The 20,817-nt window shown below is 38.5% G+C and overlaps 1 protein-coding gene across 6 annotated transcripts in view; it reads left to right on the forward strand.

The window, feature by feature from the left end:
* LOC138760672 (uncharacterized) overlaps nt 1–20,817 on the forward strand; it is a 184,149-nt gene that overhangs the window by 33,384 nt on the left and 129,948 nt on the right. For all 6 annotated transcript variants that reach the window (XR_011355793.1, XM_069931593.1, XM_069931594.1 and 3 more), the window contains 2 exons: nt 4,572–4,639; nt 20,764–20,811. Coding sequence is in view for 5 of the 6 variants with exons in the window: in XM_069931593.1 (XP_069787694.1) it covers nt 4,572–4,639; nt 20,764–20,811 (116 nt within the window). In the remaining variant the exon portion in view is untranslated. The remainder of the gene's footprint in view (nt 1–4,571; nt 4,640–20,763; nt 20,812–20,817) is intronic.

Here is a 20,817-nt window from a genome sequence, read left to right on the forward strand (position 1 = left end):
ATGGGGCGAAATGCTATTCATTTTGCGATTGTACGCATTGGTGAAACAGTGTCCTCAAATGGTTGAACTTAATAGGTCCGTGCGTGTATATTGTATATTCCAGCCGTCTCCCGAGCAACAAGTGAAAAGGAACCAGACTGTTCACAACGATGGCACATTTCAAACCATCACGAAACACCTTTCTTTTTTAACCAACGCCTCAGCATTGCCAGATTCTATCCTTCCTGGCGCTGATCTGCCGCTGGAATCCTTATCCAACCTTTGTACCTCGCAGCAAAACATGATCGGGGCAGCATCAGCCGAAATCCTTGAGCTAGAATGTAGTTAATATCATGAGGTCAGGTTGAGAAGAGTTGGACATGGACGAGTTAGGGAGAGGTGAAGGAGGTGCCAGACAACTGGAGAGAGAGGCAAGAGAAACAGAGGGGTCAAGTGGAGGAATTGAAGTCATACAGGGCAGTGATAGTGGAGACAAAGGCTGGGAATGCTGGAATTTGTTAAGTTGGACCATAGCGGTATAATGAGAGACCAGATGGAACCAAAGGTGGGGTGGGGGAAGGAGGAAGAAGGGGAAGAGTCCAGTGGGGGAAATTTAGCCAGAAGTGGATGGGACAAAAGAGGGAGTAGGATAAAAATGGGGGGGGGGGGGAGAAGGGAGCGAGATGGGAGACAAAAACAGGGAGTGGAAGGGCAAAGGGAGAACAGCAGTTAAGAAAAGAGAGGAGACGTTATCTGAAATTGGGCAGTGGACTGTCCAGGTGGAATATGAGATATTGTTCCTCTAGTTTATCTTTGGCTTCAGTCTGGAAGTGGAGAAGTAAACATCAGTGTAGAAATGAGCAAAGGAGTTGAAATGGCATGCTCAGAATGGCTATTGCAGACAGAGCGCAGATGCTCTGTGAAACAATCCCTAAGTCTTCACTTGGTCTCACCACATCAGCAGCACTAAATGTAGTAGATGATGTTGGAGGAGGTGCATGTGGATCTTTGCCTCATTTGTAAGATCTGTTAAGGTTCCTGGATGGTAGTGAGGGAGGCCAAGTGTTGTATTTTCCTGTAGTTGCAGTAGAAAGTACCATGGGGTTAAGGAGAGATGGGTAGGGAGGAATGAGTGGACAAAAGAGTCCCAGAAGGAACAATTCTTCTGGAAGGCATAAAGGGGAGGGGAGAGATAGATGTGGTTCGTGGTGAGATCTACTGAAGAAAGGATGGGCAGAGGTGTAAACTAGGTAGCTGTGGCTTGTCTCCTGAAATAGAGACAGATCTGGAAAGGAGAGATGTGTCAGATATTGTCCAAATCTTGTGTGTTAATTATACTTAAGTTGTTTGTGTGTTTTGTGTAACTGGTAAGTTGCATCAGATAAGACCTTCATTACATTTGTACATTGTACTTACTATGCACTTACATTGCTCATGGATTATTGTTCTTGCTGGGTCTTAACACCCCTGTCTGCAACTGTATCTTGGATTTCTTGACCAAAAGACTCCAGTCAGTCTGGGGTAGCAGCAAGATCTCAAGTTCCATCACACTAAGAGCTGGTGCACATCAGGGCTATGTGCTCAGCCCATTACTGTTCATGTTTCTGACTCATGATTTCATTGGTAGATTCATTTCAAACAGTATCATCAGGTTTGCTGATTGTAACAGTAGTTTAGTTCAGAAGATTCAGTCACTAGGTATCCATGGAGAGGTTGTGAAATAGATTTGAAATTGGATGAATGAGAAAAGGCAGAGAGTGATAATGGATGATTGCTTCTCAGACTGGAGGCCTGTGATTAGTGGTGTACCTCAGGGATTGGTGCTGGGACCATTGTTGTTTGTTGTTTATATTAATGTCTGGATGATAATGTGGGAAGTTGGATCAGCAAGTTTGGTGATGAAACTAAGATTGGAGGCATTGTGAATGGTGAGGAAGGCTTTCAAAGCTTGCAGAGGGATCTAGACCAAATGGAAAAATGGGCCAGAAAATTGCAGATGGAATTTAATGCAGACAAATGTGAGGTGTTGCATTATAGTAAATGGTAGGGTGCTGAGGAACGTGGAGACAAAGGGATCTGGGAAAACAGACACATAATTCCCTAAAAGTGGCATCACATGTAGAAAGGGTTGTAAAGAAAGCTTTTTGGCATTTTGGCCTTCCCTAATCAAAATATGGGATGTTATGGTGAGGTTGTATAAGACATTGGTGAGGCTAAATTTGGAGTGTTGTGTGCAGTTCTGATCGCTAAACTGCAGGAAGTATATGAGTAAGATTGAAAGAGTACAGAGAAGGTTTATTAGGATGTTGCTGGGTCTTCAGGAGTTGAGTTACAGGGAAAGATTAAACAGGTTGGGACTTTATTCCTTAGAACATAGAAGAATGAGAGGAGATTTGATAGAGGCTTACAAAATTATGAGGGGAATAGATAAATGAGAGTAGGCTATTTCCACTGGGAGAGGTAAATATGAGAGGATATGGCTTTAGGGTGAAAGGTGAAAAGTTTAGGGGGAACATTAGGTGGAACTTCTTCCCTCAGAATGTGATGGTAGTTTGGAATGAGCTGCCATCTGACATGATAAATGTGGACTCACTCTTAAGTTTTAAGAATTAACTGGATAGATACATGGACGGGAGAGTTCTGAAGGGTTATGGAATGGGTGTAAGTCAGTGGGACTAGCAGAATGATGTTTCAGTGCAGACTAGAAGGGCCAAATGGTCTCTTCTGTGCTGTAGTTTTCTATGGTTTTAGTTGGTCTCATTGGCAAAAATGATGAGTTGGCTTAGAGAGGGGCTTGTAAATGGTGTGAGAACTGCAACCTGTGTCTCAATGTGGACAGGACAAAGGAGATAATTGTCTTCAGGATGATGAAGATCGACCACTCTCAACTGCACACCATTGACTCTGTGTGGAGAGAATGGAGAGACATATATCCTGGACCCACAATACTACCACATTTGTCAGGAAGGCACACCAGCACCAAGGAGTTTGAGAAGGGCAAGACTATCAGCCCCCATCTTGATGACATTTTACAGGTGCATAATTGAGTATCCTGCAACATTGTGTGGTATGGTAGGTGCAAAACATTGGACCAGAAGACAATATAATGGATCTTCAGAATGGCTGGGAAGATCACTGAGGTCTCCCTATCTTCTATTGACAACATTCACCAGCAGCTTTGTTTAAATAGGGCTCAAAGAATTGTTGAGGACCCCTAACATCCATCACACAATATCTTTGATCTATTATCATCAGGAAGGAGGTACAAGAGCATCAAAATCAGGACGGCCTGATAGCTTCCTCCCATAGACTGTGAGGTCCTGTAACCTTGGGACCTTATTAATGAAATTGAGTAAATTATTGCAATTATATACATATTTATTTTACATTATATTTTTATGTATGTGATCATTATATGTTGTGTGAGAAATGTATTCAGTGTGTATAAATATACACTGTGGTCCAGAGAAATGATGTTTTTTCCTGACTGCATTTGTACAGTCAGAAGCTAATAAATTTAAACTTTTATAAATAACAATGAAGTCTTCATTCATTAATTTTAAATGGAAACATGGCAAGTTGGCTCACTGCTTGCAGGAAAATCTATGAAAACAGAAAAGAGGTTCTGCTCTTAATATCAGCAGATTGGCAACAACTCAAGGCAATTTGTACAGTTTTTGCCTCCCAGTAATTAATGTGGCCTGTTGAACAGAATAAACTAGTTCTTAAGTTAAGAGAGGCCTTATCTAACGTTTATCATTCAGGTTTTGAGAAAATAAGAGATGTATGTGGGATTTGTGTATAATTATGGTAAAACAGGACTATCATTGTTCCAATTACTGTGGTTTTGGTTGATTGTGAAGATATTAAGACAATCTTAAAAGATAAACTTCTTTGCATGGGCAGTCAAGAATCAACTCAAATATGTAATTTGTACAAAATATTAACATTTTGATTATTCAGAAATATTGTCTAGATATTATACATTTATTGAAAATGTGGTGATTTACAAAGCAAAAAGCTACATGTATAATAAGTATTTTTTTTATTAGGGTAGAGGAGACAGGCTGTGATGGGCAATGTTATTACTTCATTCATTGGTTCCAGAAATGTCAAGTGACTATTATCATTGGATAAAGTGATTTTATTGTTAAAGTATTTGATGGAGTGAACATAATATATAGGCACAAAAGTAGGCAAGATCATCTTTTGAGATTGCCGCACCAATCAATAAGATCATGATTGACCTGATCTTCAGTGTTAGTTCTATTTTATCTCAATAACATTTGATATTTGATCTCTAAAAATCTCTCAGCTTTGAATATACTTAATGACTCAATTTACACAATAGAAATAATTCTTTGTCTCCAGTTAAGGTGAGTCTCTGCCCTCTGGAATTCCCCATTAGAGGATATTTCTTAACACAATTTTCTACTCCTGCCTTCTTTTTATGTTCCCTTCTAATTCTTTCATAATTAATGTTTAATGACAAAGAAGGAGGAAACAATTGCATCCAGGTTTGATGATGATCCATATCCAAACCTAATAAATTTTTGCAATAAATAAACAACTATTGTCACATTTCTTTTTAGATGATGAAGTTGCTATTGTCAAAGATGTCTGGATTCTACAAGGATTAGACTCAGCTGCTGCTAAGGAGGTACATTACAAATATTTTCTTAAATAAAACCTCTTTTGTGTAAGTTTGCAATTGGTAAGGAACTTCCCAATTATTAACTGAACTTTTACTACTTGGATTTGGGTATGGGCTGATAAATGACAAATTTATATTTGTTTCTCAAATTACCAGACAATAACTATCTCCAGAAAAATAGACTCTAAGCATCTATCTTTGATATTCAATGACATTACCTTTGCTGAGGCTTCACTATCAATGTTCAATGTGATTTTATTGTCATAAACATAATGTATAATGTACAGATGGACCAAAATTCTTACATTCTGCAGTCAGACAGTGAATAAGACTATAATAGTTGGTGTATCCAAGGGCTCATCATTGACAAGAATTTCACATGGATGAGGAGTCAAAATGGCAGCAGGAAGACAGTAGGAGGAAGATAAAGCAAGATAAAAGAAAATAGAATACAAAAAAAAATCCAGGAAAGAAGAGGCTATTGAAAAAAGCAAGAAAGTTAAAGAAGAATGGGCAAGAAGTGTAAAAAAGCAAACACGGAAGGAAAATAAAAATAAAAAAAATGGTAAAGACTCATTTTGAGGTTGAGACAGAGAAGCTGACCTTGGGCTTATCCAGAGACTGGTGGCAGCAGCAGCGGCGGCGGGAACGGACCATCGGGCTGCCCAGCTGGAATAGAGGGTGAGTGAAGGCAGCTTTGGTGGGGCTGATGTACGTGGAGGCTGGGGGAGAGCCACAATCGAGGTAGCAGGACTGTCGTCAAGTGTGTGCGGTGAGGTGGTTTGTTGACAGTGGAAGCGACCCGAGGCAGAGGCGGCAATGTCAGTGGAGGTGGCGACAAAAATGACGGCGGCAGAAGAGGCGACATGGAAAGACCTACATGGTAAAGCTGTTTCATCCAGGGGTCAGGAGGAGGCCATGGTCGGTGTGGCATTGGGAGCAAGTGGTGTTGGGACTGACAGGCTATAGGTGCAGCATGACCAGGGAGGTGTCAGGACCGGAGGGAATGATGTGAGGTTGGAGGCACAACGGAAGAGGAGGAGGAAAATGAAGATGGTGAACAACATAGACAAAGGAGATGGACAGATGTCAGAAAGAAAAGAAAGGAGGTAGTGAGCTCGATGCCCTCCACTCGGGATATAATGGAGGCCATTACCCAAATTTTAAAAAAATTAAAAACATCGGTGGTGAGCCAGAGTGTAATTAAGGAAAGATTGAATAATTTAATGGAAAGGGTGACAGAAACAGAACCAAGAATTGAGAGTAGAAAAGAGGGAAATGAAATGGATGTGTGGGTGAGGGAAAGGGAGACAACGTGGTAAAAAATGGACTCCCTAGATAACTACAGGAGAAATAACATTAAGGTAGTGGGAGTTAAGGAAGATGTGGAGGGAATAGATCTGGTGGAATTCTTTAAAATGTAGATCCCAGATGTACTGGGAAGGTACAAAATTGTGGGTGAACTGGAACTTGATAGGGTCCACCGGTCTCTGGCATTCCCCCCCCTCCCCCTGCCTGGTTCCAGATCAATCGCTACTAGGATAGAGAGCAGATTTTATGGACGGTGGCAATGGGAGCAAGGGGAGGTCCAGTGGAATATAGAGGAAATAAAATCCTCTTCTATCTGGACATTAGTGTGGCGCTATTAAGACTCAGGAAAGAATTTGATCAAGTAATAAAAATATAAGGCAAAAAGAGATAGAGTTCACCCTCTTTCACCCAGCAACTACAAAAGTACTAAGGCCAGGAGGGGAGAATTTTTTTTTTAAATGGACACAAGGGAAGCAATGGGTTATGTAATTTTTTTCACCCTCTTGAGCATAATATAAATGGGGGAGAAAGGGTAAATTAATGGAATGATTGGTTGTATATATTGTAATGGATAAGAATATAGATGGGAATGTTTTATTGTTTAAAAATATGAATGTTAAAGTTAAATAAAGAATTAATGAGGGGAGCTCTAAGAAAGAATGAAGAAATAGTGAGGGAGTTAGATGGGTGCAATAGGCACACTCCAAAATAATGGGGGAGTTGGTACCAGTTTCTTGGATATTGGTACCAGAAGGGGAAGTGAGGGGGATTAAAAAAGGATGGGAAGAATGGAGGGGGTTATTTGGGGATATTTATTGGCTATTTCTTTTACGGATTTATTGTTTCTTGTTTTTTTTTTAGCTTGTTTAGGTTTATTTGGAGCACGGTCAGGAATCTATGGAGGATAAGCTAGACAGAGGATAAATATTGTAGTACAAGAAGGAAGGGGAGGGAAATGATGGAGAGGCTCTGTGGTAATGGATAAGACAATCAGATTTGTGAATTTCAATGTAAATGGGCTGAATTGTTCAGTAAAGAGGAAAAGAATTTCAGCACACTTAAAAAAATACAGGAGATCAATGAAGTGGGTTGTGGTGCAGATGACGTGCTCTTGTATTTTATTCCTTATCTCTTTTTTTAATTTCCCATTACTTTGGGTTTTTTCTTGTTCCTTTAAGGGTCTGTGATTTTACTGATAATTGCTTTTTTGTGTTTGTTTAATTTGTATAAATTTTGTGATATTAGGGTATGGGGAAGTGGAGGGTTAGAGGTAAAAACAGACTCTGTGTGTTATATATCATTGTTGAGAGAAATTGTATTTGTTTGGATTTGTGTAAGATTTTGAAAATTAAAATAAAATAATTTCTCACTGTATCTAAGTATACAAGACAATAAATCTGACTTTGAATGAGAATCTTGCCAAATACAACGTCTTTCTCATTAGTTAATGCAAATTTGTATTCACTTAAGTGGGTGGCATGGTTAACATAGTGGCCATTGCAACATTGTTACAGCGCCAGGAACCCTGGTTTGGATCTGGTGCTGTCTATAAGGAGTTTGTACATACTCTCTGTGTTCTGCATGGATTTCCTCCAGTCACTCTGGTTTCCTCCCATGTTGCAAAGGTTAATTTGTCACATGGGTGTACATATATGAGTGGAAAGGGCAATTGGGCCAGAAGTGCTGTTACTGTGCTGTATGTCTAAATTTAAAAAAAAATACCCCACTCATGTTCTCTGGCTTCATGTACTGATTATCCCTTTTCATCTCCAATGGGCCTTGCCCTTTTTCTGAATACCCTTTTGCCATCACTATAAAGTGCTTTGGAATTTTCCTTAACTTTGTCTGCTGGTGATATTTTGTGTCCCCTTTTGCCCTCTGTTCTTATTCCCCACCCCCATTCTTTCTATACAGCTGAAGTGTCTCCCGGGTTCAATTCTTGCTATCTGTCAAATGTTTCCTTTTTATTTGTTACGTAGGCTTTGCTATCCCTTGACATCCTTTGATTTGTTTTCACTTGAATAGAAATATGTTGACCCCGAAATTCTTATTATTTAATATTTATACAATTCAATTTCTTAGATGTAGGCCTGCCTACAAGTAGCTGCTCGCAACCTACTTTTGCCAGGTTCTGTTTCATGATATTACTCCAATTCTGCCGGACATTCCAGTTTTTGGACAAACATCCTTTTCTTCATCTGAATCAAAATCAGAAAATCTGATTTTATAGTCGTGAACATTAGTCACGCAATCTGTTATTTTCCAGCAGCATTAAGGCAAAATTGGTTTAAATTAAAAAAATAAGGAAGAGAAAAGTGAGGTCCTGTCTATGGTTCATTGTTCATTCAGAAATCTGATGGCAGAGGGAATGAAGATGTTTCTGTACTGATGGGTGTTTGTCTTCAGGCTTCTATTTCTCCTTCCTGATGGTAGCCATGAGAAGAGGGCATGGCCTGGGTGGTAATGATAGAGGCTGCTTTCTTGAGACACTGCCTCTTGAAGATGTCCTTAAAGGAGAGAGAACTTTTGCCCATGGTGAGTTAACTCTGGCTGAGTTAATATTTCTTTGTGGTCTTTTCTTGTCCTGTGCATTGGTACATCCATACCAGTCAGTGAAGCAACCAGTCAGAATGCTCTCTATTGCACACCTGTAGAAATTTGCAAAAGTATTTGGTGACATACCAAATCTCCTCAAACTTCTCAAGAAGTATTACCAATGGTGAGCCTTCATCATAATTGCATTGACATGCAGGCCCCTGGATAGATCTTCAGAGATGTTAACACCCAGGAATTTGAAAATTTTAACCCTTTCCACTGCTAACTCCTTGATGAGGACTAGTTTGTGTTCTCTTATTTCCTCTTCCTGAAATCCACACTCACTTCCTTAGTTGTGCAAATGTTGAGTGCAAGATTGCTATTGTGACACCAATCAACCAGCTGGTCTATCTCACTCCTGTACACTTCTTCCTTGCCGTCTGAGATTCTGCCGATGACTGTGGTGTCATTGGCAAATTTCTAGATATTTGACTTGTGCCTAGCTACACAGTTATAGGTGTAGAGCGAGTGGAGCAGTGGGCAAAGCATGCATCCTTGAAGTGTGCCTGTGTCGATTGTCAGTGAAGAGGAGACATTGTTTCTGATTCATACGGACTGTGAACTTCCAATATTGAGAAATCTATGGGGTTATGGTCGTCATCTCCATAACAATGTCCCATGTCCCCCAGTATGAATATAAATAGGAGCAGGAGTAGGCCATCCAGCATGTCGAGACTGCTCCACCATTCAATGAGATCATGATTTATCTGATGATAGGCTCATTTCCAACTACTTGTCTTTGCTCATAGCCCTTAATTCCCAATTTTTGTAAAAATCTATCCAACCTTTTTTTAAATATATTTACTGAGGTAACCTCCACTGCTTCAATGAGTAGAGAATTGGGGAGGAGTCACGTGATGGAGTAGTGGCCGGACGGTGAACTCCAGCCCTCTCCAGAAAAGTCGGGAAAAACAAGAGAAAATACAAAGGCACAGAAATACAAGTTAAAGAAAAGTGAGTATAAAGGAGGAAAGAAGATGGAGACAAAAGGAGAAAAAACAAAATCAACGGAAAGAAGAGAGGAAGAGAAGACAACGGAGGAAAAAGGTGAAGGCCTTACCTGTCCGAAGAGGCCCGCTGTGGAGAGAGGACCCCACTACCTCAGGTCGGTAGAAAAAGAACTACAACAATGGCTCACAGAGCCGAGTAAAAGTGCGCAACCGCGCATGCGCGACTCCTCGCGAATGCGCGATGCGCATGAAAAAAAACACACCGACGGGAGGGGGGACCAGCTGGGGAGTCGATCTCCACAGCCGGCAACGACAGCTGCAGAACACCTGCAGCAAGAAGAGACCACAGAAGACAATGGAAACAAGAAAGAAGAGGAGGAAAGGGCATCAAAGAAACAACAGATGGCCAACCCAGAGAAAGAAGAAGAGGAAGAATACAGTGAAATAGATAAAGGGAAAGGCAAGGTAAAGGATATACTTGCTCTTGTTAGAGGATACATGGAGTCATTTAAAGAATGGCAAACACAGGAATTCAATGATTTAAGAAGAAGAATAAACAACACAGAAGAGAAAATAAATAAAATGGATATGACCTTAACAGAAATGGGGAAAAAAATGGACAAGATGGAAGAACGGGCAATAGCAGCAGAAATGGAGGTAGAAGACTTAAAAAAGAAATTGGAGGAATCTAATAAAAAAACTAAAGAGACACAAGAATTACTAGCCCAAAAAATAGATATAATGGAAAATTATAACAGAAGAAATAACATAAAGATAGTGGGCCTTAAGGAAGACGAAGAAGGCAAGAATATGAGGGAGTTTATAAAAGAATGGATCCCTAAGGCCCTAGGATGTCCAGAACTACAGCAAGAAATGGAAATAGAAAGGGCACATAGAGCATTGGCCCCTAAACCACAACCACAACAAAAACCAAGATCTATTGTAGTAAAATTCCTAAGATATACTACAAGAGAAAAGGTACTGGAGAAGACAATGGAAAAAGTAAGAGAGGGCAACAAACCACTGGAGTATAAAGGGCAAAAAATCTTCATTTATCCAGATATAAGCTTTGAACTCCTAAAGAAGAGAAAAGAGTTCAATACAGCAAAAGCGATTTTATGGAAGAAAGGATATAAATTTACACTGAAGCATCCTGCGGTATTGAAAATATTTATTCCAGGACAACAAAACAGACCATTCTCGGATCCAGAAGAAGCACGAAAATTTGCAGAACAATTACAAAAATAGACTGAGGGATGAAGACGGGTAATGAGAGCAAAAATGATCACGATTGATATGTATGTGGGTAAAGACAAAAATAGACTGAGGGATGAAGACGGGTAATGAGGGTAAAAATGACCACGATTGATATGTATGCGGGTAAAGAGGTATAAGAGTGAATAGAGACAATGGGCATATGTGAAAGTATCTGTAATTAGAGGAAAACATAGAGAGTATAGACAAGAATTAATAAGGGAAGGTAAGGGAATAGAGAGAATAAGGAGGGAATTAAAAGAGTGACCTTTGTGACATATAAAAAGCGAAATCTTTTCTGGGGGGGGCTGGGTGGGGGAAAAGAGCGGTCACTGCAAAATCAGTTGACGCTTGCGAGTGGATTCGCAAATCCAAATGGAGAGGGGAGATGTGGTTGTCCGACAAGGGATAAAGGGCAACTCAGGAGGGGAAGGGGAGATTGGGGACAAAGAAGATAGAAATAGGAGAATAAGGAAAATGTTGGATGTTGTAGGAATGTTGTCTGGTAAAGAGTTGAAAATAAGAAAACAGAAATGGAAAAGGAGGAAAGGTAATGAAGGAAAAACGGAAAGAGAAGATAAACAAAATATGAAATGGCTACGCTGAACTATATGACTCTAAATATTAATGGAATACATAACCAAATTAAAAGGAAGAAACTACTAAATTTACTGAAAAAGGAAAAAATAGATATAGCATTTGTCCAAGAAACACACTTAACTGAATTGGAGCACAAGAAATTAAAGAGAGATTGGGTAGGACATGTAACAGCAGCATCGTATAATTCAAAAGCAAGAGGAGTGGCTATATTAATTAGCAAAAATGTGCCATTTAAAATAGAAGAGGAAATAATAGATCCAGCAGGGAGATATGTTATGATAAAATGTCAGATATATTCAGAGCTTTGGAATCTACTTAATATATATTCACCTAACGAAGAAGATCAAAAGTTTATGCAAGATATCTTTTTGAAGGTAGCTAATACGCAAGGGAACATACTAATAGGAGGGGATTTCAATCTGAATTTGGATCCAAATATGGATAAAACGGGGGAAAAAAATTAACAGGAAGAACAAAGTAACCAAATTTATAATTAAATCAATGCAAGAAATGAAACTTGTGGACATATGGAGGAAACAAAACCCAAAAGAAAAGGAATACTCATACTACTCGACTAGACATAAAACATACTCAAGAATAGACCTATTCCTGTTATCAGCCCACATTCAAGGGAGAGTTAGAAAAACGGAATATAAAGCTAGACTATTATCGGACCACTCACCCCTGTTATTGGCAATAGAGCTAGAGGACATCCCTCCAAGAATGTATAGATGGAGATTAAACCCCATGCTACTTAAAAGACAGGATTTTAGAGAATTTATTGAAAAACAATTAAAAATGTACTTTGAAGTAAATACGGAATCAGTGGAAGATAAGTTTATACTATGGGACGCAATGAAAGCATTCATTAGAGGGCAAATAATAAGTTATGCAACCAAGATGAAGAAGGACTATAATCAGGAAACAGAGCAGTTGGAAAGGGAAATAATAAACATAGAAAAAAAATTAGCAATAAAGGAAGATACAACCAAAAGAAGAGAATTGGCGGATAAAAAAATAAAATATGAAACATTACAAACATGTAAGGTGGAGAAGAATATAATGAAGACAAAACAGAAATATTATGAACTAGGTGAAAAAACACACAAAATCTTAGCATGGCAGCTTAAGACAGAGCAAACTAAGAAAATGGTATTGGCAACAAGGAAAAAAGACAAACAAATTACATATAATCCAAAAGAAATTAAGGAAAACTTCAGAGAATTCTATGAACAATTATACCGAACCGAAAACCAAGGGAAAGAAGGGAAAATAGATGAATTTTTGACTAAAATTGAACTACCAAAACTACAAATAGAGGAACAAAATAAATTAACAGAACCATTTGGAACAGTAGAAATACAAGAGATAATAAAAAATTTACCAAATAATAAGACACCAGGAGAGGATGGACTCCCAATAGAATTCTACAAAACATTTAAAGACCTAATAATACCGCCCCTCCTGGATGTAATCAACCAGATTGATGAGACACAAAACTTACCAGATTCATGTAAAACAGCAATAATTACAGTGATACTAAAACAAGGGAAAGATCCACTCTCACCAGCGTCATATAGACCAATATCTCTGCTAAACACAGATTATAAGATAATAGCTAAACTATTAGCAAACAGATTAGCAGAACAGGTACCGAAAATGGTAAATTTAGACCAAACTGGATTTATCAAAAAAAGACGCACAACAGACAATATTTGTAAATTTATTAACTTAATTCATGCAGTAGAAGGAAATAAAGCACCGGCAGTAGCAGTTGCTTTAGACGCAGAGAAGGCCTTCGACAGAGTAGAATGGAATTACTTGTTCAAAGTATTGCAAAAATTCAGTTTACCGGAGAAGTTTATTAATTGGATTAAAGCATTATATGAGGGACCGTTAGCGAAAGTGACAGTAAATGGACATGTATCAAAGCAATTTAACTTAAGCAGGTCAACGCGGCAGGGATGCCCACTATCACCATTATTGTTTGCGCTAGCTATAGAACCACTAGCAGAATCGATAAGAAGAGATAATAATATAAAAGGAATAAAAATAAAAGACAGGGAATATAAAATCAGTCTGTTTGCGGATGATGTGATAGTGTACTTAACAGAACCAGAACTATCAATAAAAGAACTATATAAGAAATTGAAGGAATATGGAGAAGTGTCGGGATACAAGATAAACGTAAATAAAAGTGAAGCAATGCCTATGAATAACGCGGATTTCTCAAAATTTAAGGAGGAATCCCCATTCAGATGGCAAACGCAGGCAATAAGATACCTAGGTGTGCAAATAAACAAAAATCTAGGCCAATTATATAAACTCAATTACAATCCACTAATGAAAAAATTACAGGACGATTTAGAGCATTGGAAAGAGCTACCACTAACACTGATAGGAAGGATAAACTGTATTAAAATGAACATTTTTCCAAGGATACTATACTTATTTCAGGCATTGCCAATACAACTGACAGAAAAATTCTTCAAAGAGTTAAAGAAAATAATAAGGAGATTTTTATGGAGAGGGGGGAAACCGAGGATAGCACTAGATAAATTAACAGAATGGTATAAACAAGGAGGCTTACAATTGCCAAACTTCAAAAATTATTATAGAGCCGCACAATTAAGGTACCTATCAGATTTTTATCAAACAAGGGAAAAACCAGACTGGACGAGACTAGAATTAGATAAAATAGGGGAAAAGATACCTGAACACATATTATATAAATGGGACGAAAAATTGGTACAACATAGAACTTCTCCAGTATTACACCATCTCCTCAATATATGGAAGAAGATTCATGTAGAAAGAAATAAAATAAATTACGAAATACCAAAACTAATATTGACGCAAAATAAGCTACTCCCTTTTACAATAGACAACCTTGCCTTTAGAAAATGGGAAAAAAAAGGGATTAAAAGAATAGAAAATTGTTTTTCAGGAAGTAGATTCTTATCCTTTGAACAAATGAGAGATAAGTACAATATAACTGGAGATACAGCGCTGGCATATTACCAACTGAGATCCTACTTGAAAGATAAATTAGGAAGCAACTTGAGTTTACCAGAGGGAAGTAACCTTGAATATGTGATTACAGATACAATGTTAATCAAAAGATTTATAAAAAATATGTATATTAAACTGCAAGAAAAGGAAAATGAGGAAACAAATGGTAAAACTAAACAAAAATGGGAACAAGATTTAAATATAAAGATAAAAAAGGAAACATGGGAGAAGTTATGCTCTGGAACGATGAGAAATACAATAAATACGAGGCTGCGTATGATACAATATAATTGGTTACACAGACTATACATTACACCGCAAAAGTTAAATAAATGGGACCCAACAGTATCTGATAGATGTTTTCGATGTAAAAAAGAAAGGGGAACAACAATTCATGCAATCTGGACATGTGAGAGAGTAGAAAAATTTTGGGATGATCTCAATCAGATATTAAATAAAATAACAGAAAACAATATACCAAAGAATCCAGAGATCTTTCTCCTAAGTAACATAAAAAATAAAGAATTTGGAATTGACTTGGAAGATGCACAAAAAAGATTTGTCAAGATAGCCCTAGCCGTAGCAAAAAAATGTATTATGTCAACCTGGAAATTGGAAGATAATTTGAAAATACAACAATGGTATATAGAAATGAATAAATGTATTCCATTAGAAAAAATAACATATAGTTTAAGAAATAATATTGAAATATTCGAACAAGTATGGGAGCCTTACATTAAATACAATAGCGAAAACCTACCGGGAACAAACATTACCTAAGTTGATGGAAGGAGAAGAAAAGAAAAGAATGGACTCAGTAGAATTTCTGGTGTATTTTTGTTGAATGACAACATTGTCTAACTGAATTAATGCAACCTAGATTGTATACCTAAAATGGATGAGAGGGGGGGGGGGGGTGGGGGGGTGGCTTGGGAGGAGGGAGGGGGGAGTGAGAAAAAGTCACTGTAAATGTGTGGAAAAGAAAAAGTGTATATCATGGCTATTGTGATTTATGGTGTGAAAAATAAAAAATTAAAAAAAAAAAAAAATGAGTAGAGAATTGCATGGATTAACCATTCTGCAAAAAGTAGTTCCTCCTTATCTCTGACCTAAATCTAAAACCCTGAATCTTGAGGCTATGTCCCCTAGTTCTAGTCTCCCCACCATTGGAAACAACTTACCTACGCCTTTCATAATTAGATACATTTCAATAAGATCCTCTCTAATTTTTCTAAATTCCAACGAATACAGTCTTTGTCTACTCAATCTCCCCTCATAGGCTTATCACTGGAATCAACCCGGTGAACCTAGTACTCCAGATGGAGCATCACCAGTACCTTGTACGGTTGCAGCATATCCTCCCTACTCTTGAATTCAAAACCTCTTGCAATGAAGGCCAACATTCCTTTTGCCTTCTTGATACCCTGCTGCACCTGCAAACCAAATGTTTGTGAGTCATGCACAAGCACTCCCAAGTCCTGCACAGCAGCAGGCTGCAATTGCTTTCCATTTAATAATAATCTGATCTTCCATTTTTCTTTCCAAAATAGATAACCTCACATTTACCAACATCAAATTCTATCTGCCAGACTCTTACCTACTCACTTAATCTATCTAAATCTCTCTGCAAACTCTTCATGTCCTCTGCACAATTTGTTTTTCCATTCAATTTAGTTTTATCAGAAAACTTAGATAAACTGCACTGAGTCCCTTCTTCCAGATCATTAATGTCTATCATGAACAGTTGTGAGCCCAGCACCAATCCCTGTGGCACTCTGCTCACCACTGATTGGTAACGAAAAAAACACCCCGTAACCCAACTCTCTGCTTTCTTTAGGTTAACCAATCCTCTATCCATGCTAATACATCACCCTCAGCTCTATGCATCCTTATCCTATGTATATGTCTTTTAGGTGGCACCTTATTGAACATCTGGAAATCCAGAAAAACAATGTTCCCTCTATCTACTGCACTTGCTATATCCCCAAAGAACTCTAGTGAGTTTGTCAAACAGGTCCTACCTTTGCAGAATCCGTGCTGTATCTGCCTGATGGATCCATTTCACTCACTATTTCTTCTTTAATGATAGCTTAAAACATTTTCCCAACTGGAGATGTTAAGCTAACTGGCCTATAGTTCCCTGTCCTTTGCTTATATCATTTTTTTTGAATAGTGGCGTGACATTAGCCATCTTCCAATCTGCCAGGACCTGTTCAGAGAATTTTGGTGATTTATCACCAAATCCTCAACTATAGCTTCTGCCATTTCTTTGAGCACCCTGGGATGCATTCCATCTGGACCAGGGGAATTATCTATCTTTATACCCTCAAGTTTTCTATGTACTATTTCTTTAGTGATAACTATTACATTCAGGTCCTTACCTCCCATTACATCCATAACATCTGACTTTGGCATGGTAGACATGTCCTTCACCATGAAGACAGACACAAAATAGTCATTCAAAGCCTTAGTAATTTCCTCATTACCCAATATCAATTTCCCCTTGTCATCCTCCAAGGGACCAACCTTCACTTTAACCACCCTTTTGCACTTTAGCTAATTCTAAAAACTTTTACTTTCTGCTTTTATATTTTGTGCTAATCTTTTTTTTTTCTTAATTTACCTTCCCTCTCTTTATTGCTTGCTTCATGGTTCTTTGTTGCTTTTTAATGTTTTCTTATCTTCTAGTTTCCCTCTACCCTTGGTGATTTTGTATTCATGAGTTTTTAGTTTGATGCCTTCCTTTATTTCCTTAGTTATCCAAGGATGGCTGTCCCCACCCTTACTGTCCTTGCTTTCAACTGAAATATAATTTGTTGAGCACTGTGAAAAATCTCTTCCTTTACTGTTCGTCCATAGGACCTGCATTCCCAGTCTACCCTCGCCAACTCCTCCCTCATCTATCTCACTTTGGTTTCTCTTGTTTAGGCATAATACATTGGATTTAGATTGAAGTATTGAGCCCTCCATTTGTATAAGAAACTCAATCATAATGTGATCACTTAAAGAGCTCCCCTAACTACAAGAATAGTAATTTTACCTGTCGCATTGTACAGGATCAGATCTAAGATAGCATGTTCCCATGTAGGATCAGTAACATACTGTTCAAGAAAGCCATCATATATGCATTCTATGATGTCCTCTTCAACATTGCCTTGACCAATCTGATTCATCCAGCAATTTTTTTCCCCTTTACTATTCTTCATTTCTACCCAGATAGATTCAACATTTTGCTCATTAGATCTTACATCATCTCTCACTATTGGCCTGATCTCATCCTTTTAAGAGCGCTACCCCACCTCCCTTTAATTATTAATTCTCTCTATCCTGCAACAACATTTCTTTAATGGCCACTAAATTATATCCCTTTGTACCAATTTATGCCACAAATTCACTGACCTTGTTTTGAATACTAAAGGCATTCATATGAAGTGCCCATGTATTCATTGTGCTTTAAAAATTTGGTAACCTTTCGCTTTTCCTCTTTGTTTTTATCCCTTCTATTCTTGCTTTTCTCCTTTTTAACTTTGCTTTTACTTTATCCACACTCTTTTACTTTGTACATGCCTCTCCAATCTGTTGAACCCACCCCTTACTATTCAGTTTAAAGCCCTGTACTTACAAACAGACTCCCTGCTAAACCATGGCTAAGGTGAGGAGAACCCACACAAAGTGAACCCACACAAGGCAGTAGGACAAGACAACACAGCTGGTCATGTATGGAAGGACTGCGCAAACCAACTGATGGAGGTCCTTGCAGATATCTTCAACACGTCACTACAGCAGTCCATCGTCCCTGTGGGTTTCAAGATAGCCACCGAAAAGGGTGAGTGACTACTGTCCCATGGCACTGACATCCTCCATTATGAATGCTTAGAGCATCTGGTGATGGAATGAATTGAAGCGCACCTCTCAGAGACAATGGATCTATTTAATTTTGCTTACAAATGGAACCGTTCCATTGATGATGCTATAGCCTTGTCCCTTCATTCCATCCTGACCCATCTGGAGAATGAAGCCTTATATACCAGGTTGCTATTCATTGACTTCAACTCAGCTGGTGGAGAAGCTGTCCTCAACACTCTTCTCTGTAACTGGATTCTGGATTTTCTAACAGAAAGATCATAATCTCTCCTGGTCGGTAGCAGAATGTCAAGCACTGTCATGTTGAAGACTGGTACATCTTAAGGCTGTGTGCTCAGCCTGCTCCTGTTCATACCACTGACCCATGACTACAATGCCAGATACAGCTCCTAAAGAGTCATCATGTTTGCAAATGACACAACAGTAGCTGACCTTATCAGCAACAATGATGAGTTGAGGAGGAGATGAAAATCTTGTGTTATGGAGTGAGAGTGATAAAAAGGAGATGATTGTGAAATTCAGGAGGACTAGGGACAACCACCCTGGACTACACATGAATAATTCTGTAGTGGAGTAAGTTGAGAGCACCAAGTTCCTTGAAGTCCACATAACATCTCCTCACTTGTTAGGAAGGCGACTGCGCTTCCTGAGAAGACTGAAGCAGTCAAGGCTACCAGCCATGATCCTGTCAACTTGCTACAGGAACTCTATCAAGAGTATCCTGGCTGGGTGCATCACAGTGTAGTACAGTTTTTTGTAGAACATTAGATTGGAGGTCAATCCTCGGGACCATAAGAGCACCAGAGAGAATCACTGGGGTCTCCCTCTGTGATCTATCAGGAGCGTTGTCAGAAAAAGGCTTAGAAAATCGTTAAGAACACCTACCACCCTGCAAACAGCATCTTGCAGCTACTCCTGTCAGGAAAGAGATACAGAATTATCAGTCAGAATCACCAAGGCTGAGAAACAGCTTCTTCCCCAAAGACAGTAAGACTGCTGAATGACTGATGAACTACTCATACAATCCCTCAGAGATGCTACTATTTATTTAACAATATTTATTTATTTTTATATACTCTATTTACTGCATATAAATTGCATGTCTATATAATTGTTTGGATGTTTTTACACCGAGGACTGAAGAAAACTTTCATCTAGTTGTACTTACTCTATTGTATGACTTGAAATTGAATCACATGTCTGTTAATATCCTACTCAGGTTAGGTCCAGTACTGTCCGTTCTCTGGTTGGATTATTTATGTACAGGCTCTTGGATGCACTATAAAAATCTACCCATTGCAAGGCTTTTCACATAAAATTAAGACAGTTAATGTTTAGGTATCACATATCAGGAACCACTTCTTACAATGCATTTGATTAAGGAAATGGGTATATGAAATGCCATATTTCATCTCAGGCACAAAACTTGGTTTGCTGACCGTGACTCCTGTCTTCCAATATGGTTGTGATACCTGGGTTTCAGCAGGCCATGTCAAGGCAAAAGAAAAATACACCAATGCAGTCTCTGCAAAATCTCCAACTTCATCAAGAAGATATACAACGTACCTAAAACCAAACTCTTAAAACTGATATTCTGTTCTGAGCTGTGTCATGTCAGGAGATTAAAAGATGACAGAGTGTAGGATTCAAGGATATTCTCAATGTCTCCTTAAAGAAATGCAACATCCTCGCTGATTCCTGGGAATATCTGCCTTTGACTGCTCAAAGTGGGAATGGAGTAGTTAGTGAGAACCTGGACTGAACAGAAGCACTGTGTAAGGGACAAAAGGAAAAAATCATCTATCAAACTATACACCCACCTGGCATGTCAGCCATCACCTGCCCCATTTATGGAAGAGTCTGTGACTCCCACATTGTTGAGGTGGAATAGATAGTGTAGTGGTTAGTGTAACACTATTACAGAATCAGTAACCCAAGTTTGAATCTGATACTTTCTGTATGTTTTCCCTGTGACCTACATGGTTTCCTCCCAGTACTCCTTCAATTTCCTCCTATCCTCCAAAAACATACGGAGTTGGTAAATTCATTGGATAGCATGGGTTTCAATAGCTGGAATCGGCTTCTACCCTGTTGTAAATAAATACATTTAAATAAATAAATTGTCCCCGTTGGCCATCTCAGATTTTTGATCCCTGAGAAGTGAACTAATTGTCCAATGTGTGCTTATCTTTGAGTGATTAGCAAACTGAACATTAGTTTTGCTGTAGAAGCTAAAACCAATTGGATATAGGTGGGTATACAGTGGGCCAGTGAATTCATCAGATTCATTCATATCATGCTTAAAAGATCTTCACAAGATCACAAAATAAAAGAGCAGCAGTAGGCCATTTGGCCCATCAAGTCTGCTCTGTGAATCTCCCCTGAGCTAAACTGTTCTTGCATCTCGGAATCAGATAACTCTAAAGGAATCTTGTAGTGAAAAGTTATATTGAATTCCTTGGATTGGAGAAATGCTATAAAATATCAGTTTCTTTATTGATGCTGTAGTTACCAATTCTAAGTTTATGTGTTTTAAAATTGCAGGTTCTCTTTCATTCCTTTGGGCTAGAAGATAGCATCTTTGTTTTGAAGGTAATA

This window comes from Narcine bancroftii, chromosome 4 (assembly GCF_036971445.1).
Source record: "Narcine bancroftii isolate sNarBan1 chromosome 4, sNarBan1.hap1, whole genome shotgun sequence".
In the NCBI taxonomy this organism is placed as follows: Eukaryota; Metazoa; Chordata; class Chondrichthyes; order Torpediniformes; family Narcinidae; genus Narcine; species Narcine bancroftii.